Below are 22,345 nucleotides of genomic sequence, written 5' to 3'. Positions count from 1 at the left end.
ATGTTAACTTTTTAAAAAACAACAACTTTGTTTTGAATTTTTATTCTGGCAGTGGGAAAGATAGATGGATCTCAACCTCATTTGAATAGTATGGACCATGAAGTCATATGCAACTATGGCTTATTTTCAGCCTGAAACTACTTTATCAGACATGTAATTTTAAAAGCTGTGATCTGCTTCACTGAGCTTTACCAGTTATAATTCATTTTGAGATAGTCACAATCATGGTCATTACAAGCCAAAATGGTGTGTCAGTTGAAACCTGCAGAGTATTTGAAACGCGGCTTGGTTCTTGTGTTGCTCTGAATGTTTCATAGTGACCTTATTTATCTGTTTGGATTCATAGCCTCCCCTTCACCATAATTCAGTAAAATGATTTTAATAAAAATTAAAAGAACAGTTAAAACCAGCAATGCTACTACAAACCCAAAATTTAAAAAAAGAAACATAGGTGTTAAAAGATTAGAAAAGGGAAGGTCACACAAATGGAAAAACATGAAAGTTTGCAGTGAAAAATCAAGCTATACTTAACAATAAATGGTTATTGGTTGCTTTTATTGAAGCCTGGGGCCAGGAAAGGTACTTTGTGATTGAATTGCTATGGGGTAGGGTGAAAATTTCATCTAGTATCTAACATTATTGTTAACAAACTCTTTAAAGCTTGTCTTTAAAGTTTTACTATCAGGTTTTCAATAACAGAATTGGCTAATCTGAAGTAGCTACAGTGAGTAAAATTATGAAACCCTAAAAAATGAACATGCTTATGATACAGACAGGCAACACTCTTACACGTCTGTTAGTGTATCTGAATAATAATTAACACACATAGTAGAAATTGAAAATGACACACTTGAAAAACAACTTATCTTTGTGGAGTGGAAGTTCAAAATATATTCCTCCCAGCTTAAATTGCAATGAATTGTTAACTTTAACTAGGATGGCATACTGCTAGCAAAGCTAAAATGCGTTTAGAAGTATCTTTAGTTTAGAGCCTCCTCCTGATTTAATATTTCTAAAGAATTTCAGATCTGAACAGTAACTTAAAACTCTGTTGTATTATTTTTTAAACATACAAGACACTTCAACCATGTAAATAACATGAATAATTCTTAAAATCCATTGTTTTCATTTCAGATACAACCGTATGAGAAGATAAAAGCAAGGGGGTTGCCTGATAGTGTTGCTTCAGTCTTAAACAAGCTGGTTGTAGTGAAACTGAATGGTGGTTTGGGCACCAGTATGGGGTGTAAAGGCCCCAAAAGTCTTATTGGTGTGCGAAATGAGAATACCTTCTTGGATCTCACAGTTCAGCAGATTGAGGTAACTTGTTTTTGTTTTCTCTTCATTAATAAATCTTTATAGTAGGGGCCTTTAGGTTGCTGCTGAATTATCTCTGACTCCCATCATCCCAGACAGTTGTCCATGCTGTCTGGGGCTGATGTGAGCTGGAGCTACCTTTGTTTTATAGAAAATGTGAGTTGTGCAGGCACTATAATTTTGCATTGTTCAGAAATATTTAATTGTTACTACAATCTCATAAGTAACTAAGATTGTCACTCTAAATCTTTATAAGAAAAGCCCGTGGGGAGAGCATGTGGAAGCTTCCATTAAAGTTTGTAGCAAAACTTACTCTCCTTTTTTAATATTGGTCTACGTATAGTACAGTAAGCATGCCAGTTATATAGGGTTACTTCCCTGGGACAAATGGTTTATGAAATATTGGTACTCTATCTTGAAAATTTCCCTCCAAATGTCAAACCAAAATTGATAAGCCTGCTTTGAAAGTGAAAGGCTAGTTTTTTCTTTGTTTTGATGATACGCCTTTTCCAAAGCAATGGTCATTGTATTTTGTTAACTTTTGCGTTCATTGTTGATCAGGGAAAGCAACAAGAATTTATACTAGTGCTTAGGTTTAATCATCCCCTCTGAAGGAGGGTGGTGAGGAGGGCAGCTGCTGAAAATGATTTTGAAGAATTTTGTGGAAATTTGAAGTTTCATATACTTTTTTTTTTTAAATAGTTTTCAGGTTTATACATTTCACTGATTTTACAATCATGTTGACATTTCAAAACTTGACTTCCTTCCCCTTCATTCTGTGGTTCCTTAAATTTATTTTTAATATCTTCTGCATATCCTAATTTACTTAATTTGCTCATTTATTCATCTTCTTTAAATATATACTCTTTTGAAACTGCAGATTATTCCTGTCAATGTTCTTATCTGTTTACAATTTATCTGTAAATATTCAGTAAACCATTTCCATTCTTTTATAAAAAAAATTCTTATCTTGATTTCTTATTTTTCTGGTATGTTTCGCCATTTCTGCATATTCCATAAGTTTTTGTATTCATTCTTCCTTTGCTGGGACTTCTGCTTTTTTCCATTTTAGGGCAAGTAACATTCTTGCCACTGTAGTCGCACACATGAATAAGTTTCTATACAGTTTAGATAGTTCCGTCCCTATTATTCCCAAGAGAAAAGCTTCTGGTTTTTTTACAAACGTTATTTTAAACACCCTTTTCATTTCATTATATATCATTTCTCAGAAAGCCTTAACCTTACTACAAAACCACCACAAATGATAAAAAGAACCTTCTTTCTCTTTACATTTCCAACACTTATTTGATTTAGATTTGTACATTTAAATCGGTTTACTTGGTGTTAGATACCATAGATATATCATTTTCATATAATTTTCTCTTAAACCATAACATGCTGTAAATTTTATATCTGTATTCTACAATCGTTCCCATGCTTCCATGTCTGTATTATGACCAATATCTATTGCCCAATGTATCATTGAAGATTTTACTTGCTCGTCCTTTGTCTCCTATTCCAATAATATTTTATACATTTTAGACAGCACTTTTATATTACATTCCAACAGATCTCTCTCCAGTTGGGATATTTGTTCCCCAAACCCTCGTATCCTGTTTTTCTTAAATACTTCATTCAAATGATATTGTATCCATGTTGTTAATTCCTTAAATTATTTTAATTGATACTCTCTTGTTTTAATAAATTTCTATAAGTTGTCCAGGGACGCGGGTGGCGGTGTGGGTTAAACTACAAGCCTAGGACTTGCTGATCAGAAGGTCAGCGGTTCGAATCCCCACCACGGGGTGAGCTTCCGTTGCTCGGTTCCTGCTCCTGCCAACCTAGCAGTTCGAAAGCACATCCAAGTGCAAGTAGATAAATAGGTACCTCTTCGGCGGGAAGGTAAATGGCGTTTCAGTGCGCTCCTCTGGTTCACCAGAAATGGCTTAGTCATGCTGGCCACATGACCCGGAAGCTGTACGCCGGCTCCCTTGGCCAATAAAGCGAGATGAGCACCGCAACCCCAGAGTCGGCCACAACTGGAACTAATGTTCAGGGGTCCCTTTACCTTTTTAGTTGTCTACCCTTCTATCATATTCTTTTTCTTTATAGCTTCCAACAGTGAGAGTCAAAGTGGCGTTTTAACTCTAATAAATTATTATATTTATCCCATACTCTATACACATTTTTCCTAATTATATGATTTGTAAATCCTTTATGAACTTTCACCTCTTCATACCATAAATAAGCATGCCAACCAAAAATATTGTCATGACCCTAAGTCTAGAATATGTGAATTCTCTAATGTCATCCATTTCTTCAGTCAACAAACACAGGATGCCTCATAGTATAGTCTCATATCCGGCAGGGAAAACCTCTTTCTTTTGCATCTATCAATATTTTATATTTTATTATAGGTTTTTCCCCTTGCCAAATATATTTAGAAATATCTTTTGGCCATGTGTTTCAATCTGTCTTGCCAATCACCAGAATCAACTGAAACAGAAATAGCATTCTAGGTAATACATTCATCTTTATAGTCGACAGTCTACTTAATAGTGAAAGATTAATTCTATTCCAAATTATAAAAAAATATTTTAATATCTTCCCAGGTTTTTAAATAATTATCTTTATACAAATTTATATTATTTGCTGTTAATCATAAACCTAAATACTTTACCTTTTTTCAGTCTTTAAACCAGATACATCTTGTAATTTGTTTTAACCCAAGAGTTTGTTTTTATCTTTATGAAGGATTTCATATCATGATGAGGTTTTGGGTTTCTATGTTTGTCATGTATGACATTAGTCTAAAAAAACTTTTGGAGCAGAGATATACTCTTCCATTATTCATAACTTAGCAGATGCATTTTTTCAAAAGGCATTTGAGATGTTTTGCTGTTGACTCTATATGTACTCTGTTCTCTGTTAATTTCAGACTTGGAACATGCTCAGAAATAGGTGGGACACTTGATGTTAGCAAAAAGGAAATGAAGCATATTTTCAATAAGATAATATCAAAGAGCGCAGCTGTTGTACTTGGTGGCCACTGTAAATGAAACTGCAAGTTTTTTGTGACAGACAAGTTTCATGAAGGCTTAGAAAGCTTCAGCATGTGACTGAGATGCTGGCACAGTTTTGCCACCTGTGGTCACAGCAGCTACATGAAGTTATGTAGCTTATACTTTCAAAATAGAAGCAAGCTTGCAGAAACTCATCCTTCTCTACAAATCAGTTCAAAATAGGTTTTGCGTTGGGCTTTCATGTATTATGTTGTAGAATGAGAACTGCTAAGATTTTTTTGGGGGGGGGACCACCAGATTAATTGAGAAGGCATAGTAGAATGGCAGAAATCTGGGTGCTATCATGTCCTTTTTGTAGTATGTAGTATGGGTGTCTTTTACTTGCTTTGTTTTTAAGAAACCCAATCATCATAACTTCTCGTGCCTAAAACTACTTACCCAAAAGGTGTAAAATTGAGCAGTTATGTAAAAACAGCAACATGAATTAAAATACAATGAAATTGAGATTCCATTCTTCATTGCAATCACAATATGTTTCTCAGTAGTTACAGTGAAACATTTGAAGAGGGTAGCAGGGAGGGTCAGTGAAGTGCCCAATGGGGATCTAATTCAGAGCAAAATAGATAGTAGCTGACTGAGAAGGTCCTCGGAAGAAGATTGAAGTTGTTGGGCTCATTCACATTAGAGGAGGTGATTCCTGAGACATCTTTGATTCTAGGGCTTTTTTTAGTCTAAAGTCATTGAAGATTATAAAGAACCAGCATGATACGGCTGGCCTAAGCAGAAACCTGATCTCATTTCAGTCATACCTCAGGATAAATATGTTTCAGGTTGAGCGCTTTTGGGTTGCGCTCCGTGGCAACCTGGAAGTAATGGAGTGCATTACTTCTGGGTTTCGCCACTTGCGCATGCGCAGACAGTCAAAATGACGTCATGCGCATGCGTGGAGGTGGCGAACCGCACACATGCGCTGTCGCGTCTTACATTCTGTTCAGGATGCAAACGGGGCTCCGGAACAGATCCCATTCGCATCCCGAGGTACCACTGTATTTCAAATATTTATAACTTGTCCTTTAACAAAGCTCTTAGAGTTGACTAAAATACAAAATGCAAGTCCTAAAAAAAATGAAGCAATCTCAGTCTTTGGGGCAGCAATAAAAAACTAGAAGCATATAAAACTGCTTTTTACCACGTCAGACCATTGGTCCATCTAATTCAATATTGTCTACGCAGACTGGGTTTCAGATAAGCGAAGCTCCTAGTCCTACCTAGAGATATTGGAACTTGAACCTGGCACCTTCTGCACGTATAGCAGAGGTTCTGTCACTGAGTTGTGGCCCAAACTGAACATACCTTGGGGACTCAAGGCATATAAAAATAAGAACTGCTAAAAACATAGAAAAAGCTCCTTTAAAAAACTGTTAAACATGGATAGAAGTAAAACAATAAACACATATAAAATCTACTAAAACTATACCAATAATTACAATAAAAACATCATGTTTCAACAAAAACAGTCAGTTCCCCAAAGCAGTCTTCACCTGCCAGCAGAAGGCCAACCATGAGGGAGCCAATCTAGCTTCTCCAGGGAGGGAGTTCCAGAGTCTGGGAGCAGCCACTGAGAAGGACCTCTCCTGTGTGCCCACCAAGCATGCCTGTGCGGCTGCTGGGACCATCAGAAGGGCCTCCCTCCAAGATCTCAAAACCTGGACAGATTTGTATGAGGGAATACAGTATTTCAGATAGCCTGGCCCTAAGATAGATAATAACCAGCCCTTTGGATTGTGCTCAGAAACAGTCTAACCCCCCCATAACAATACAATACTGAAATCACACTAAAATATTGACATAGTTACTAGTTAGACAGATGCCTAGCAAAAATTAATAAGCAGCCCATCAAATACTACCAAATGTCTGGAAGAAGACTCTTAAATTGATGCTGAAAAGATAATACAGTCTGTGCCAGGTGGCCCTTATTAAATGAATTTCTAATATTTATGGAGGAGGGGACTAGGATATACCCAGGGCTGGAACTCAAGGGAACTCAGTTCCGGTACCTCTCAGTTGGGCGCCATTGCCATTATAAGAGCAGAAGGGAGGCATTTATGGTGAGTTCCAGCATCTCTTTTTCTAGAAAAATAGCAATGGCTATACCTTCCCATGTGCTATAACTATTATATCTACTTTACTGCTTATGTAAATAATGAAACTATGTGGCACACAACTGCTTTTTAGATTGATTTCAGCTGTATTGAAATTGTGTGTGGCAGTGGATTGATGTGAAAGTATTTAGCTGGTTAGAGTTACAACATTCTCAATGCTAGCTTAAGCACTTTATAAGCTCTTGCAGAAACTTTGTTTTTATTTCTACCATTTGCATGGAAAGCTGGGGAGACTTTACATTTATTGAAAATAAGATTTAAAAGGTGGATATTTCAATTTCCTTCAAAATTTCTCTGTCTCAGGCTGGGCAACAAACTGTGGCTGTTATGTGTCACAGTTTTCCCTATAGTTATTCTCTTGGGTGGTGATGGCAGCAGTGTGTGTGTGTGTGTGTGTGTGTGTGTGTGTGTGTGTGTGTTTTAAGCAGTTCAGTAGGAATCTATTCTGCTAATTTCTTCTGACTTCTGTCCATTGGACCTAAGAATGTATTCTTTGATCATTGTCCTTGAGTAAAGGATGATACAGAGAGTTATTTTAAGATGGCAAAATTAATATAATAATCCAGTAGTCCTTTCCAAATGTTTTTATTTTTTACAGCATCTAAATAAAACCTACAATACAGATGTTCCTCTGGTTCTAATGAACTCATTCAACACTGATGAAGACACAAAAAAAATCTTGCAAAAGTACAGCCACAGCCGTGTGAAAATCTACACTTTCAATCAAAGCAGGTATTGACAGCACTTGGTTTTAGGTCATAAAAGCTACATGACTAGAAGCAAGAAAGGCATATTCCGTATATCCATTCTATCTTAACCCCTCCCAATTTACTTCCATTTGGGCAATTTGAAACAACTGCTTGAGGTCATTCTCTTCCCTTACCTCTTCCCCTGTATTCTTGCAATGTTGTGGGAACTCGCATCACTTTTCGCTATGTAGCTTGAAAAGTGTTAATCCCTCTACAGTGTTAGAGGCATTTTTAAGCAGCCCTTGCCCCCCCCCCTATATGTTGATTTTAAATTGTCCTTTGAGATTAAAGGGCATCAAATTCAGAAATACACACTTTTTCTGTGAGCAGAAAGTCATAGCCACATGCAGTATAACTAAGTTGTAGCTGATGTTTGGAGTTAATTTAATTAATTTATTTAAAGAATTAAAAAACCCACTTTTCAGCAAGAAAAAAGAAAGAAAGAAAAAGCTTTCAGAACAGCTTATAGGTCACTACAAACATATCTCAGCCATTAGGCTTGCAATCTAAAAATGCAAAAATAAAAGAAAAAAGAATTGGAAGAGAGGAGGAAATAAGCTAACTCAGATACAACTTCTTGGTTTTTGTATGTGGGGGACATTAATTTTGTATATTAATTGTATATGTTCATGTGGAAATAGTTTTAATTTGGTTGTGTGATTTTTGATTTATTGTTTATTCCTACTTTTGCTATGTTTGTAATTATTTTTTCCTGCATATTGTAAGCTGCATTGAGCATGGTTTAAAAAAGACGGCATACAAATGAAATTATGTATGTATGTCTACAGCTGTGCTGACAGAATTAGGGTTTAGACCCCGTTTTGGCACAGAAACCGCTTTGGTCGCCCTGTATGATGACCTCTGTCGGGAGACAGAGGAAATGTGTCCCTGTTAATTCTCCTCAACCTCTCAGTGGCTTTTGATACCATCGACTATGGTACCCTTCTGGAGCAACTGTCTGAGTAAGAGGTGGGTGGTTTCTGGTGGTTCCAGTCCTACTTGGATTGTTGTTCCCAGAGGGTGTCACTTGGGGAGTGCTTTTCAGCCATGTGGAGTTCTGCAGGGCTCAATCCTATCCCCTGTGCTGTTCAACATCTACATGAAATCGCTGGGTGGGGCTATCCAGAAGTTGGGAGTATGTTGTCAGCAATATGCTGATGGCACTCAGCTCTACTTCTCCTTTACATCTGCAGGTGAGGCAATGGAAGTGCTGGACTGGTGTCTTGCCTTGATAATGGACTGGATGAGAGCCAACAAAGTGAAGCTCAATCCAGATAAGACTGAGACCCCTGTTAGTGTGTTGTTCCCTAGACAATCCTCTGAAGGAGCAGGTTCATAGCTTGGGGGTACTCCTGGATTCTTTGCTGTCACTTGGGGCTCAAGTGTTCTCAGTGGCGTGGAGTGCCTTCAATCAGTTTCCACTGGTGGCTCAGCTACGCCCCTGTCTGGACAGGGATAGCCTAACTACTGTTGTCTATGCTCTGGTAACCTCAGGGTAGATTACTGTGATGTGTTATACATAGGGCTACCTCTGAAGACAGTTTGCCAAATGTTTCAGAAGCTGAACGCCAAAAACCCAGAAGTGAATGCTTCTGTTTTTGAATGCGCCTTGGAAGTCGAACAACTTCCGAGGCGCATTTCTCAATTTTCCACATTGAACTTGCTGACAGCCCTTTGACCCTCGGTTTTTTAATGTTTCGGAAGTTGAATGGACTTCTAGAACAGATTACGTTTGAAAACTGAGGTTCCACTGTGTGTGTGTGTGTGTGTGTGTGCAATTGCACTACATTCCTTCTTTCTTCTGCTGTAGCCTGATATAGTGGCTGCTGCAAAGTGGCTGAGCTGGCAGTGGCCCCTCTATCCTCTGCTACCCCAAGTTCCCTTGTAGGTCATAAATATTTTGTAAAACTGTCCATTATCTCCCTTCCATACTTCAACTGCTCTCCAGCCTATGTTGGTGTCTTAAAGGGTATTTTCTTTTACAGGTACCCACGGATTAATAAAGAGTCTTTACTACCAGTAGCAAAGGATGTGTCCTATTCAGGAGAGAATACAGAGGCATGGTACCCCCCAGGCCATGGGGACATCTATGCAAGTTTCTATAATTCTGGATTGCTAGATAATTTTATTGGTGAGGGAAAGGAGTATATTTTTGTGTCCAACATAGATAACCTTGGTGCCACTGTTGATCTCTACATCCTTAACCACCTCATGAATTCACCAAATGGAAAACGGTGTGAATTTGTTATGGAGGTCACCAATAAAACGAGGGCAGATGTTAAGGTAAATACAAATACTTATTTCAGAACTGTGTCTCTGTCATTGTAAGTCACATACCAAGGACTGAAATGATTGGAGAATGTAATAATTGATAAAACAAACTGGACCCATAGAAGTGTTACTTCCCCACTAGCCTATCCTGAATCTGATCCCAAGATTTGTAGTGATCCCAAGATTTGCTTGCAGAATGAAAGCAAGTAGTATTCTAACGGGAGATAGACTCTAACTTTTTTCTATTTATGACCTGCCTATTTTAATTTCTTTCTAGAATTTGTCTCCTTTGGCTGTGTCAAGACACTTAACAATTTCAAAACAATTAAAATGCAAGCAAAAACAAGATCCATTATTTATACTTTAAGTTATAGGTTACCTTAAACTATAACTTCATTGAACCATCTTTCTGTCAACAATTCACAATAGAAAAACCACTATTAAATGGCTGTTTTAATAAACAAGTAGAAAACTCTTGGTATGTGTAATAGGTGGCATGGAACTGGTGAAAACATTCTAGCTGAATGCTGCCAAGATCACTTGTCTAATTTAAGCTAGAAACCAAAGGCAAGCAGGTCACAGTTAGTTTTAGCAAGGTAAATTTGCTTTTTTATGTTTGCTTGTGCCCACATAAAATTCCATTTCACTTAGATTTGCTCTGTTTTTCCAGGGTGGTACGCTCACACAATATGAGAACAAACTGAGACTAGTGGAAATAGCTCAGGTGCCAAAACCACATGTAGATGAATTCAAGTCTGTTTCAAAATTCAAAATATTCAACACAAACAACCTATGGATTTCACTCTCTGCAATTAAACGGCTACAGGAGCAAAATGCTATTGATATGGAAATTATTGTCAATCCAAAGGTAAGAATCTGAAAAGGTCAGAAACTGAAGGGACAAAATTGAAAAGAGAAGGTGAAAATGCCAATCTTGAAAACTTTGTGTCAAGTTTAGGAAATATTGGAAGCCTGATCCAAAATATATCCTTTTGGATTAAGTAGTGGGAGAAGTATTTCAGAAAGTATTTATACTTCTCTTTATCACTTCTTCAGAAGTTTTGGATATAAAAAGCTTTGGATATTAAATTGGAAAATATAATGTAATTATTATGTATCGATTTTGGTTTTAAGGATCAAGAACTGGCAATTATTGTAAATAAATAAATGGACTAACTTATATTGTTATTGTGACTTATTTGTATTGTATTGTTATAAGATGTGTAAACTTTGTTGTATATTTTGTTGTTCCTTCAGCTTGTAAACCACAGTATAGAAAGGCAGTACACAAATTAAAAGGGATTATGCTTTTTATTACCAGCCAAGTCCTTAAAGGTCCTCCCTTTCACGTCAGGCTATTTAGGGGACCAAATAAACCTTAACAAGAGGTATTAGAATGAAGTGCTAGGGATCTCTTCCTCCCCTTATTTATACTTTTTGGATGGAGCGACTATTAGTTATATATCTTTAGGAGCCAGGTGAAAGCTTCTCCCAGGACTTTGGCTAATTAAACAGCCTGGCTTTGTAAATTGGGGGGGGGTATTGTTTTTGTCTGTTGCTGTGGTATGTGTTTTTGTGTTTTATATTGTAAACCACTCTGTGATATTTAAAGAAATAACAGAAATTTTAATCATCATCATCATTGTTACCAATTCAGTTAACGTTCTTGAACAGTTACTTAACTGATGAAGCTTTTTCTTCCAGACATTAGATGGTGGTTTAAATGTTATTCAACTGGAGACTGCTGTTGGTGCTGCCATTAAAAGTTTTGAGAATTCTCTGGGAATAAATGTACCCCGTAGCAGGTTTCTGCCTGTCAAGACCACGTCTGATCTTCTACTTGTGATGTCCAATCTATATAGCCTTAATGCTGGATCTTTAACAATGAGTGAGAAAAGGGAATTCCCTACTGTGCCACTGGTCAAACTGGGAAGCTCTTTCACAAAGGTAAGCACAGCTCTTAAATGAGAGGAACAAGAAAAATGTTAAATGCAGATGATGGGTAAACAGTTTTATCAAGCTCCTTCACATGGCTTCACATAGAAGCCAATCTAGTTGCGTTCCTGAATGCTGCCCTAAGAGTAAATTGAATGAACTGGAAATTTGGAGTGAGGTGCCTTCACTATGCTAATGACAATCAATTCTACTCTATTTCACTGGAGTCAGGTTAACCAGTAGACTTACTGAATTACTGAATTCAGTAAGACTTAGTGAATTAGTGTTTGGGATCAGTAATGGATTGGATGAGACACAGAAACTTGGAGTTCAATCTAAATAAGACAGATTCCATTGGTAGGTGGGTCAGCAAGATGGTTTCTGGATAGTGCTTCAATCCCCAAAAGGACTAATTCTAGAGTCTGGGAGTCCTGATAGATCCATCATCATCACTAGAGGTCCAAGCGGCATCTGTGGCATGCAGTGCCTTTCACCAGCTAAGAATGAAGCACAGCTGAGATTCCTCCCAGAGAGAGCCCGGGACAATTATCCATGCTCTGATCGCTTCTAGAATGGGTTGCTAGTATTTGTTTTATAGAGAACTGCCTTTTGAATATTTCCCAGCAATTCCAATTTATTGCAAAACACAGCTGCTAAGTTACTAATTGTGACCAACTGTATAGAGTATATCTTATCAGTATTTAAATAGGCACAGTTTTGCATGTCTGTTTTCAGGTACAGTTGAAAGTGTTAGGTATTACTTATAAAGCACTAAATGGCTTGGTGGATGGCAACCCGAACAACTAGTATCTACCATTGCTTGCTTGAACCCTTCTATCCCCCCCAGTGAGCCCACTGCTACCAATAGGTCCTTTAATCTCAGATGAAGAGAGGACCTTCTTGATGGTGGTGACTTGCATTTGTGTGTGGCATATCCTCTTCACATACATGCTTATCTGATGCCTAACTGGATGGTTTTTTAGTGCCAGGAGACGACTTATTATTTGCCTAGGGCGAGGCACACTCTAGCTTGTAGAATAGCTCCTTTTAATTGTTTATAGCTTGGCAGTAAAACATTGACCATCTTTGCTTGTAGTGGTGGACCAAGCTGTATGGTTTTGTTTTATTTTTAAATTATTTTCATTTTTCAATTTAACAATAATAATAATCAATTACATTTACATACCTACCTGTTTTGACTTCCTTCTTCCCCTTCCTTGGTTTCTTGTAAAAACATTTTCAAAACTGCATCTCCTCCTCCTTAATTCCTTGTTTCTCTCTATATTTCTTCCAAAGTCACCTTTTAATTGCTTGATTTTAAATTACTCCTGCTGGTGTGCTTGTTTACAATATTTTTTAAGATGATCCACATATCTCCCCCATTCTTTCTTCTTGATTTCTTACTCTTCCCGTAAATTTTGCCATTCTTTATTTAACTTTGCTTGCCATTCTTCCTTTGTTGGGACAGTGTCCTCTTTCCATCTCTCTGCAAAGAGCATCCTAGCGGCTGTGGTTGCATACATAAGCCATTTTGCTTGGTCTTTCAGTATATCCTGCCCTAGTATCCCTTAAAGAAAGGCTTCTGGTTTTTTAATAGAAGTTACCTTCAACATTTTTTTCAGTTCATTATAAATAATTTCCCAGAAGTCTTATACTATCTTACAAGACCACCATCTATGATAGAATGTGCCCTTTTCCTATTTACATTTCCAGCATGTGTCTAATTTTGAATTATACATTCTTGCTGATTTACTGGGTGTTAAGTACTATCTGTACATCATTTTCATATAATTTTCTTTCAATGTATAACAAGCTGTAAATTTCAAATCCATATTTCATAACCTTTCCCATGCTTCCATTTCTGTATTATAACTAAAATCCCTTGCCCAGTGTATCATCACTGGTTTCACCTGTTCGTCCTTTGTTTCCCACCCCAAAAGAAGCTTATATATCTTAGATAATAGGAAACAAAGAAAATGTGTTAAGTCTATTTCTAACTGAGAGGTTTGATTTAAAAAGCCATTCTTTTTATCTAAGCTGTGTGGTTTGTTTTAGCCAGATCTGCCTTCTCTAGATGGCGTGCCGTAGAGTAGCTCTGTGTTATCTGATGTCTTTACCACTGTTGCTGGCAGAGTAGCTCAAATTGGGAATACTAGGCTCAGTTTACTTCAGCAGAACTAGATGTACTTAAATGAAAGTGGCACAGTTCAATTGGTTTGTGGATTTGTTTGAAAATCTTGAAACTGGAAAATCTCGACCCTTACTAGAAAATCCCTCGGGCAACAGCTGATATTCTTGACTTCCTTCACATCAGCATTTGACCAGAAAACCTACTATGGTAGGTATTCAAGGGCAAATTGAAGCAGGTTGATGTGCCTTGTTTTCACATTATTTTTAAACTGCTTTTGTCGTCAGAACTCTTATAAATATTCTCCCATGACAATGGCATATTTGATAGTGGATGCTTACACAATCTCTTTTGTCGAGTTCAGTTTTCCATTCTTAACCCAGATCCAAGTCAGGTGTGTTGATCCATCAAATTGGCATGAGCAAGCTCCCATTTGCTCTATCCTGGGTGTGAACATTGCATCCCCAGCTTTTTCAAGTAATCATCTCTTAAAGCCTATGAGTAGCCTACCTTTATTTCCAGAGGGATAACAATGATGCCTACCAGAAACCTTTAAACTTAGATGAATTTAGAAAAGGACTGCTGCCCCCATGACTGCAATTCCCTGTCCATTAATCACTTCCATTTTGCATGAAACTATAGGAAAATAATAATTGTCTTTAGTTAAAGGGGCGAGGGGAAAAAAGAAAGTTATAAAATTCTATGATAAACAACTAAATAAGCATAGTTCTAGGTAGGCCATGTAGTTGTTTATATTTCAAATAATTCCCAGACAAATCTTTCATGATGACACATGAGGCATCATTCTTTAATGTCTACTTTTTGAAAAGGTTCAAGATTACCTGAAGAGGTTTGAAAGTATACCAGATATGCTAGAACTGGATCATCTGACTGTTTCAGGCGATGTCACATTTGGCAAAAATGTTGCATTAAAGGTAGGTCATACAATTTTCTGTATACAAATTGCCTTTGTGTTTTGATAACATGTAGAAATTGTTGATCTGTCAACCTCCCTTAAGATTAAATATACAAATATTCATCTTTTCATTGGATGTAGAACATGAAATATGTGAAAGTATATATTTGCCTTCGAGAAATTTATTGAAAACCATTTGTTTCCCAGTGTGTGTACCCAAAATAAGAATCACACTACATCTGAAAATATAGTGATAAATCTCTGTAAGAGAAATGACATGTGGCATCTCTAATGGCCAAACTCAACCAGGGACCACTCATTTAATTAGAAATAGTGTGGATGGCTTTTTAAAAGTTGTAAAAGTGGCCTGATCTGGACTGGGACTCGGGCATGGGGGGCTTTGACCATATGCCCCAGCTGTGGTCTCATTTCAGATTGTGTCTCTCATGCCTGCTATTGGCACTGGAAGAAAAGCTCCCATTGGTGGTAACAGAAGCTTTTCTTCCTATGTACAGTGGTACCTCGGGTTAAGTACTTAATTTGTTCTGGAGGTCCGTACTTTACCTGAAACTGTTCTTAACCTGAAGCACCACTTTAGCTAATGGGGTCTCCTGCTGCCGCCGTGCCACCGGAGCCCAATTTCTGTTCTTATCCTGAAGCAAAGTTCTTAACCTGAAGCACTATTTCTAGGTTAGCGGAGTGTGTAACCTGAAGCGTATGTAACCCGAGGTACCACTGTGGATGGCTTTCTATCTGGACTGGAACCACAGCTAGGGGCAAAAGTGTCCCATGCCAGGAACCGAATATTTAGTTTTTTAAAGGTTTTGATTGCTAATTGCAAGGTGTCACATATACTGCCTTGAAACATGGACATTTCATTAGGTTGCCATTGCTTAATAGTCTTGATACCTTCTCAGTTTGACCTCAGGTGAACTGACCTGAGTTAACACTGTGAGCTTTTAATCAGTTTTGATTTCAAAAATTAATTGTGCATTATTTGAAGCCTTTCCTTGTCAGTCCTGAACTTGCTGCCAACGTCTAAGTTCTAGCATATTTTACATCTCTGTTTATGTGTTTCTGTTTGTGATCTGTAGTCATTCATAATTTTTATCTCCCAAAGTCGTCTTCAAACAAAAAAAAGCACAAGTACTTTAGGCATTCCTCCAAGCCTTTGATTTTTGTTAACACTACCTATATCCACATAGTGGGAAGTAAAGTCCCATTGACTAATGAGACTTCTCAGTAAAAGGGATAGGGTTGAACTGGAAGTTGCCTTTCTGTACCTTTTTGAGGTGTGCCCAGAGCTGTACACAAGGATTGATATATCTCATCGATTAATATGGTGGAATTTATCCTTATTTACTGCTTGGAGTGATAAAATAGAAATACCTTCGGTACCGCTTTGCTGGTCTTCAAAAGAAATGGGCCTGAAATTATTTGTATGCAGAGTTATTAAATACTAAGTGACTAATACTAAATGACTAAGTTGCATAATGTATGTAAACTTAAGTTTTACAAATTTCTGTAGCTAAATATATACGATGTATTTATTTTATACCAGCCATACAAGTTTGGCATGAATCACTGTATGAAATGTATTAGAATTAATTCAAAACAGTTACCCAAAGCTGAGTTAAGAAAATCTAATTAAAGAGTTCAAGTCCAAGCAGAACACTCTTCCTTAATAAAAAAAAAGTCTCTGAATTTTTTCCCCTTTTTCTTTTATTATGTAGGGAACCGTCATCATCATTGCAAACCATGGTGACAGGATAGATATCCCACCAGGAGCTGTATTGGAGAACAAAATAGTCTCTGGAAATCTTCGGATCCTTGATCATTGATCCAATAAGTGAACTAATAGAGATGTGGGTAATATTTCCTAGTTTCACAAGTGGAAGAACCCATAGGCATTAGATTTGTACACAGAAGGTCTCTATACTTAGCTATCCACTCACTGTACCAACAGTATTATTTCTAAGTAATTTTTCTGTACTTTCTTAACTGAAAGAATATTTAAGATGCAGATCTTTAAATGAATCTATAATTCAGCTAATATAATCTAAAGTGCAATATTGTTTGTCTTAAGAAAAGGCAGACATCTCTTGTGTAAGATGTTTTAAGATGCTGATGTTCAATGAGTTTTGAATGGCTTGTAACTGAAAAAGCTGTGAAATACGCTGTTAACTATTAAGTGCAACCACCTTATAAAGCATAAATGGCACCCATGATAAAACACTTAGATGATTTATTAATATGGCACATAAGCTGTTTGAAATGTCTAGTACTTAACTGTTAACATTGTCTTCCTTCCTACAGTTAATACCTTCAAGCTATAGTACCATCACAGCAACGATAGCATTGCTCAGTTACCTCACTTTTATCCTTCTCTAAAGCTGGAGTTATTGCTCTCTGTTTACCCAAAGAAGAGACACCTTAGAATGTTACTCCTTTACTGTCACCCCTCATCTTCTAGCTTCTCCTACTTTTTAGCTATTACTTCTTAAGAAATCCTAAACGTACTTCTAAATATGGGAAAATATCACCACCTCAGTGTACTTTATGTTCTTAGAATTAAATCATGTTTTGCTTGTTACAAATGTGGAAACAAATTCCACATCTGGAAGGTATGGAAATAAATAACATCAAGCCCCCTGTCTGAATTTTCTTTTTTGTTGTTAACAAAATCTGGCATTGTGCTTATCCTATTCTTAAAGAAGTTGCTCTCTTAAACAGCTCATTTTTACAACTTTATTTGATTGACAACGACTTCTGCTAATGTTAACAGATAGGCATGCCTGTCTGAAGAAATCACAGGCACACAAACATGGTAGACTATCATTGTACATAATCATCACAAGAGTAGGCACTCACTGGGTTTAGGTAAAAATGCTGTGAGGTGAAATACACAGGCACTTCATTACTTAAGAGAGGCAGGTACCAGCCTGAAAGGTAGCATTAGAAAAAGTATTCATAAATTAGTCATGCCTCATCTCCTGCTGCACTTAAGTGTGTAGTCAGAACTACACTTAACATTTTAAATAGAGTGGGCAGGTGGGAAAGGAAGTAAATAAACTACATGGAAGTTGGCAAATTAGAAGTCCATGGAAGGGGTTCTTAAAAGAAGTGTTCAAAAAATTAACACACACTCCCCCCCATAGTTTGACAAGCTTACTGGCTATGATAAGCTATCTTATTAACATGCCCTTATACTCAGAATAAGTTGCAGGGCTCTTTACTTTCAAGAGCTGGGAAACATTTAAAAGGTCATCTTCTGGTGGGAGTATGAAGATCATTTATAGAAATACTTTGGAACAGGATGCACCCTAACAAATCCAAATCTATGCAGATAAGACTTTATAGAAACATCTGTAAAAAAATAATTTAACAGTAAAGTTTTATACTGAAAACATTTTCTATAATTCAACAGCAAGAATTTTCAAACTACCATCATTAAATAAAGGTGAGACACCATGTGAATTTCATTGCACTAGAGGAAATGCAAAGCATCTTTTTAATATAAAGATTTACAGAGCACTCTCTAGAAAACTACAGCTGTGTTACAGCTATATATTCTTTTGGATTTGGTCCAAAGAAACCTGAGCCTCGTTCCAGAAAGAATGAAGAAATTGCACAGAGAACTGATCACTTTTCTTGCAAAAGAACTATCAAAGTCATTCCCATAGCTGGTTTTCACCACATCACAAGGGAGCTTCTTCTTTTATGTTCCAATAATTCATCTTCTACAAAGAAGAAACCATCCCATGCCAAGATGCAATTCTGCTCTGCTGGACTATCACCTCTTCTGTTCCCAGATTTCAGCCATGTTCAAGTCTAGGGTTTGAAGCCCTTTCAAAGCTTGGAGATTTCCAGTGTAAAAAGCTACATCTGCTGTAACCAATCTGAAACAGAAATAAACACATTGAGGAGACGGGCTGGATCTATAGGCAAGAATTTTAGATCTTGTTTCAAGCTAAGTGTTGTGCACTTGGTCATGTGTGCTAAGCCTGATGTATTTTGCTTTGTACTGTATTTGTGTTGCATTTCAACACAAATACACGGTGGCCCAAAAGTAGGTATACTGCTTTAGAATCCATTTTCTTTGTACTTGACTCAAGTTTGCCATCAGCATTCACAATAATCCTTTTATCTGACTCCACTATTATTTCTAACTGCCAGCCTGAAATTTAACTGCAACTTTGTTGTGTGTCATCTATGTGTACCCAAATAATCTGTTGTGATGAATTTCATTGATTCAACTGTATACCTACTTTTGGGCCACCCTGTATAGTTAATACAGTTAGAAAATATCACCATCTACTATTAGTGTAAGGTAGTAGTAAAACTGTTTTTAATTCCTGAAGAGCTGTGATGTTCAAAATCACAAAATACTATATTTTGTCTTTAATAATATAACTTCTATAACTACATCAAATATGCATCCATTAAATTCCATATTCTCTTGCTAGAATTCTCTTTCTCAAAACGTTTATTGTATTCTGTATCTCAACACATGTGTTCTTTCCCATAGTGTTAGGCCCTTTTCTGTGCACAGCCATCCAGCAGTATCAAATAAATGCTTAAAGGAGATAAACTGTATTTAGCAGCCTTACCCTTGAACTCCTATATAAAAAACCTTGTGTAACATACCCATTTTGAGGTCCTCCGTCATTGACTACATTTAAGTGGGCCAATTGCCTCTTCAAGTGAAGTTTGTAGCTTGCATTAATTCTTAAAAACAACATCTAGAGAACAATATAGAAGATGTTCCTTTTTAGAATATATAGTAAGAAGGTGAAAGGTTTTGTTTTCTTGAGGAGTGACTATGAAGAATACAGAAGACTCAACTTATGTCGAGGTTATGTTCTGGGGCTAGCGCGTAAAGCCAAAATTGTGTATAGTCAAAACACACTGGGTTCAGTGGTGGGTAGGATTGTCAAACTCTTCTTTTCCCATATGTCTGACCCCTTTCTGCCCCCTTATTTTTATTTTATTGCCAAGCATATGTGTGCAAGTTAAATGCACTTAAGTTGCGAGTTGTACTCAGTTTCACCCAACTTCGCATTTATGAGCCACTGTGCACTTCCGCCAGCACAGAAAATAATGAGCACTTCATATATAACGGTTCCAGCATTTTTGTTTGTTTTTATAAAAAACACAATCCCCTAGTTCTCCATACTTTCCCCTGGAACCATGCTTAAGTATGGCATATTTTTTCATGATGTCATCTCACATAACAACTCTGCATGAATGGACTGCGCCAAAGGTTAATAATATACAGTGGTGGTGTGAAGCTACTTATAGATGCTACAGTCCTATTTGGGGTGTGGCCATGGAGATATGGTTGTCAGTAGCTTTCACGTAGGGACCATAATATTTAAACAAGTACCAAGAAATGGTTTACTTATTTTCTGATTCATGGGAATCTCCTTGCCCAAGCACACACAAACTTACAAGTAAAATTAATGAGACAATATCTGCAATTAAATAGTATATGTTACTTGTTTTAAATAAAAAGAGTCCACTACTTCTCCCATCCTGCCATACTAGACCCGTTGGGTTTGGCTCCCTCTAGCACTCGAGAGCAGGAATATACTTGCCTCTCAGGAACTTCTAACTAGCCCATTTCCAGAAGCAACCTCAGTCACTATTCCCACAGATGGCAGCAGACTACCCTGGGTCGCTGGCAAGCCAATACCACTGGGCACTGGTTGCAACTGGAACTCTCTTCCATCTTTGTGTGGATCCTGTAAATTTCTGATGGGTATTGGTAAGAGGACCCATGTGTGGGGGGTTACAAACAATAGGGAAATGACTGGTGCCTGTTTTTAAAAACACGGGACTAGCGCATAAAGAGCCCCAGTAGCGGAGTTTAAATCTGGCATCAAGCAGATTAAAGAAGCATAGGATTGGGCTATTAAACCTTTTAATTCCATTCCTGCTGCTTGAGTCAACTGGTCCCCTTCTACCCCACCCCATTCAATGAAATAGACCACCCTCTGAAGTTAGTTTAAAAATGCTTTACTTAATCAAGTCACAGTCATGTAGCAACATTAAGAAATGAAGATAATTGTTTTTGGGATGATAAATACAGCAAAGGCAGCCTCAGACACACGAGGCAGAGAGCTATGTGGAGGCATGTCTGCCTCCATGGTGTGCAACATGAGAAAGAGGGAGAGAAGAACATCTCTCCCATCACTGATGCTACTCTATACTCACTAGCACTGTTAGGGTTGACTGCAGATCTCCCACAATTTCTTCCTTCTCTAACCTGGCAAAAGACAAGAATGAGGTCGCTTCTGGGAACAAGTTAGTTACAAGTTCCTAAGAGCTGAGTACATTCCTGACTTTGAATGCTAGGGGGAACCAACCCAGCATGACAACACAGAAATACCTAGTGGACCATTTCCCCAAGGCTATTAAAAGACTCCATAATTAAAGGCTTTACTTGCAGCCATATTTCAAATGAGGTAAAGCTATTCCAATACTGATCTCTATTTTTTGGATATTTACTATTTATGTGTTACATAAAATAAGGAATAATTTACTTATGCATAGCATTTTAAGCCAAGATCTTAAATAACATGAGATGTGATCCTCCTTGTAAGAGCAATCAGCAAGTGTAGCCTTCATTTGCAGATGCCCCTTCAACTACTGGGAGCATACGTGACACTCCTACAGCAGAAATAAACACCACTCAACGGGGTTCACCTGTGTTTGCTCCTCAGGAAGAAGGTCATATATTGCTTCATGCATCTTTGCCATCTGTTTACAAATATTCCTGAAGCAGGTGGAGGGAACAGGTGCTTTCACCTCATACTGTTAACAAAGACAGGGAATGTGTCACTAAAGTTGTTTTCTGGCTGCTACTTTAAAAAACACTGGAAATTCATGGGTTGCCAGTTCATTTCTGGGCCCTATCTAAGGTGCTTATGTTAGCATTTTAAGCCCAAATGATTCAGGCCCCAAATATCTGAAGGACCACCCCCTTCCCTGCAGACCCTCTCAGGTGTTCAGATCAGCAGGGGATGCCTGCTTGGTAGTTCTGCTGTCCACAGAAACTTGGGGTGGTGGCCCAGGAGAAGGCATTCTCTGTGGTAGGCCCTAGTTTGTAGAACTCTCTCCTCAAAGCTGTGTCTGGCAACTTCAACATATAGTTTTCAGTGAATGCTGAAGGCAGGCGTCTTTACCTTGGCCTTTGACACCTGATAAATATCTTCTTAAGAGTTTCACCCTATTTTTGTGATTTTGGAGCCAGGTTCACCACAAGTACATTGCTTTAAACTATTTTTAACATTGTATCTTAAATTAATGTATCCAACCCTGAGACCCTAGTCTCATCAGGGGTAATAATCTTTCCGCTGATTGGTTCAGTTTCTCATCCTCAACTATGATTTGCTATACAGATGATTTGTAATGTGCTAAAATTCTGATCAGACAACTACCATAAAATATCTTATTTCCCAGCTGTTAAGAAAGACTGCCCCAGAGAACAGTATGTACGTTTTCTGCAAATGCAAATACGATGCACAATAAAGATATGCACAATATAGTTACTTTATGTACATACAATATAGCTCATCATGCAATGGGAGGGGCTGTTTGCATGGGGAACCTCACATGTACACCTCTGCACACACAGAGTCTGGGTTTGGAGTGGAACTGGTTTCTTTTTTTAAGAATGTGATACTTCATGTATAAGGGAGGCACACCTGACCTTGCCTTATGAGTTTGGGGTCCATATCTGGACATTTATTCTTTTATTTGCCATTGAACTACTAATGCAACAAGTTAGGAAAATACTGCGCAAGGGACGTCTTAGAGAAATTATCTGATAAAACTTGGAG

At 37.6% G+C, this 22,345-nt stretch overlaps 2 protein-coding genes across 10 annotated transcripts in view; one reads left to right on the top strand and one right to left on the bottom strand.

The window, feature by feature from the left end:
• The window catches only part of UGP2 (UDP-glucose pyrophosphorylase 2), a 32,499-nt gene extending 15,344 nt beyond the window's left edge, over window positions 1–17,155 (top strand). For all 4 annotated transcript variants that reach the window (XM_083730489.1, XM_083730488.1, XM_083730490.1 and 1 more), the window contains exons 4-10: window positions 1,135–1,320; window positions 7,101–7,234; window positions 9,237–9,534; window positions 10,193–10,390; window positions 11,227–11,469; window positions 14,416–14,520; window positions 16,235–17,155. In XM_083730489.1, coding sequence (XP_083586615.1) covers window positions 1,135–1,320; window positions 7,101–7,234; window positions 9,237–9,534; window positions 10,193–10,390; window positions 11,227–11,469; window positions 14,416–14,520; window positions 16,235–16,342 — 1,272 coding nt within the window. In that variant the 3' untranslated portion in view covers window positions 16,343–17,155. The remainder of the gene's footprint in view (window positions 1–1,134; window positions 1,321–7,100; window positions 7,235–9,236; window positions 9,535–10,192; window positions 10,391–11,226; window positions 11,470–14,415; window positions 14,521–16,234) is intronic.
• An 80-nt stretch (window positions 17,156–17,235) lies between these two features.
• The window catches only part of VPS54 (VPS54 subunit of GARP complex), a 52,811-nt gene continuing 47,701 nt past the window's right edge, over window positions 17,236–22,345 (bottom strand). For 5 of the 6 annotated variants that reach the window (XM_083730137.1, XM_083730136.1, XM_083730139.1 and 2 more), the window contains exons 21-23: window positions 21,210–21,317; window positions 19,149–19,243; window positions 17,236–18,400 (exon numbers count right to left, since the gene is read on the bottom strand). In XM_083730137.1, the coding sequence (XP_083586263.1) occupies window positions 18,295–18,400; window positions 19,149–19,243; window positions 21,210–21,317 (309 nt within the window). In that variant the 3' untranslated portion in view covers window positions 17,236–18,294. The remainder of the gene's footprint in view (window positions 18,401–19,148; window positions 19,244–21,209; window positions 21,318–22,345) is intronic. The other variant, XM_083730141.1, reaches the window with a different exon arrangement.

The sequence above is a fragment of the Podarcis gaigeae genome (assembly GCF_964106915.1).
Source record: "Podarcis gaigeae genome assembly, chromosome: 3".
Taxonomy (NCBI): domain Eukaryota; kingdom Metazoa; phylum Chordata; class Lepidosauria; order Squamata; family Lacertidae; genus Podarcis; species Podarcis gaigeae.
The sequence above is the reverse complement of the archived record's forward strand: the minus strand, read 5'-3'. Positions and strand labels throughout refer to the sequence as shown.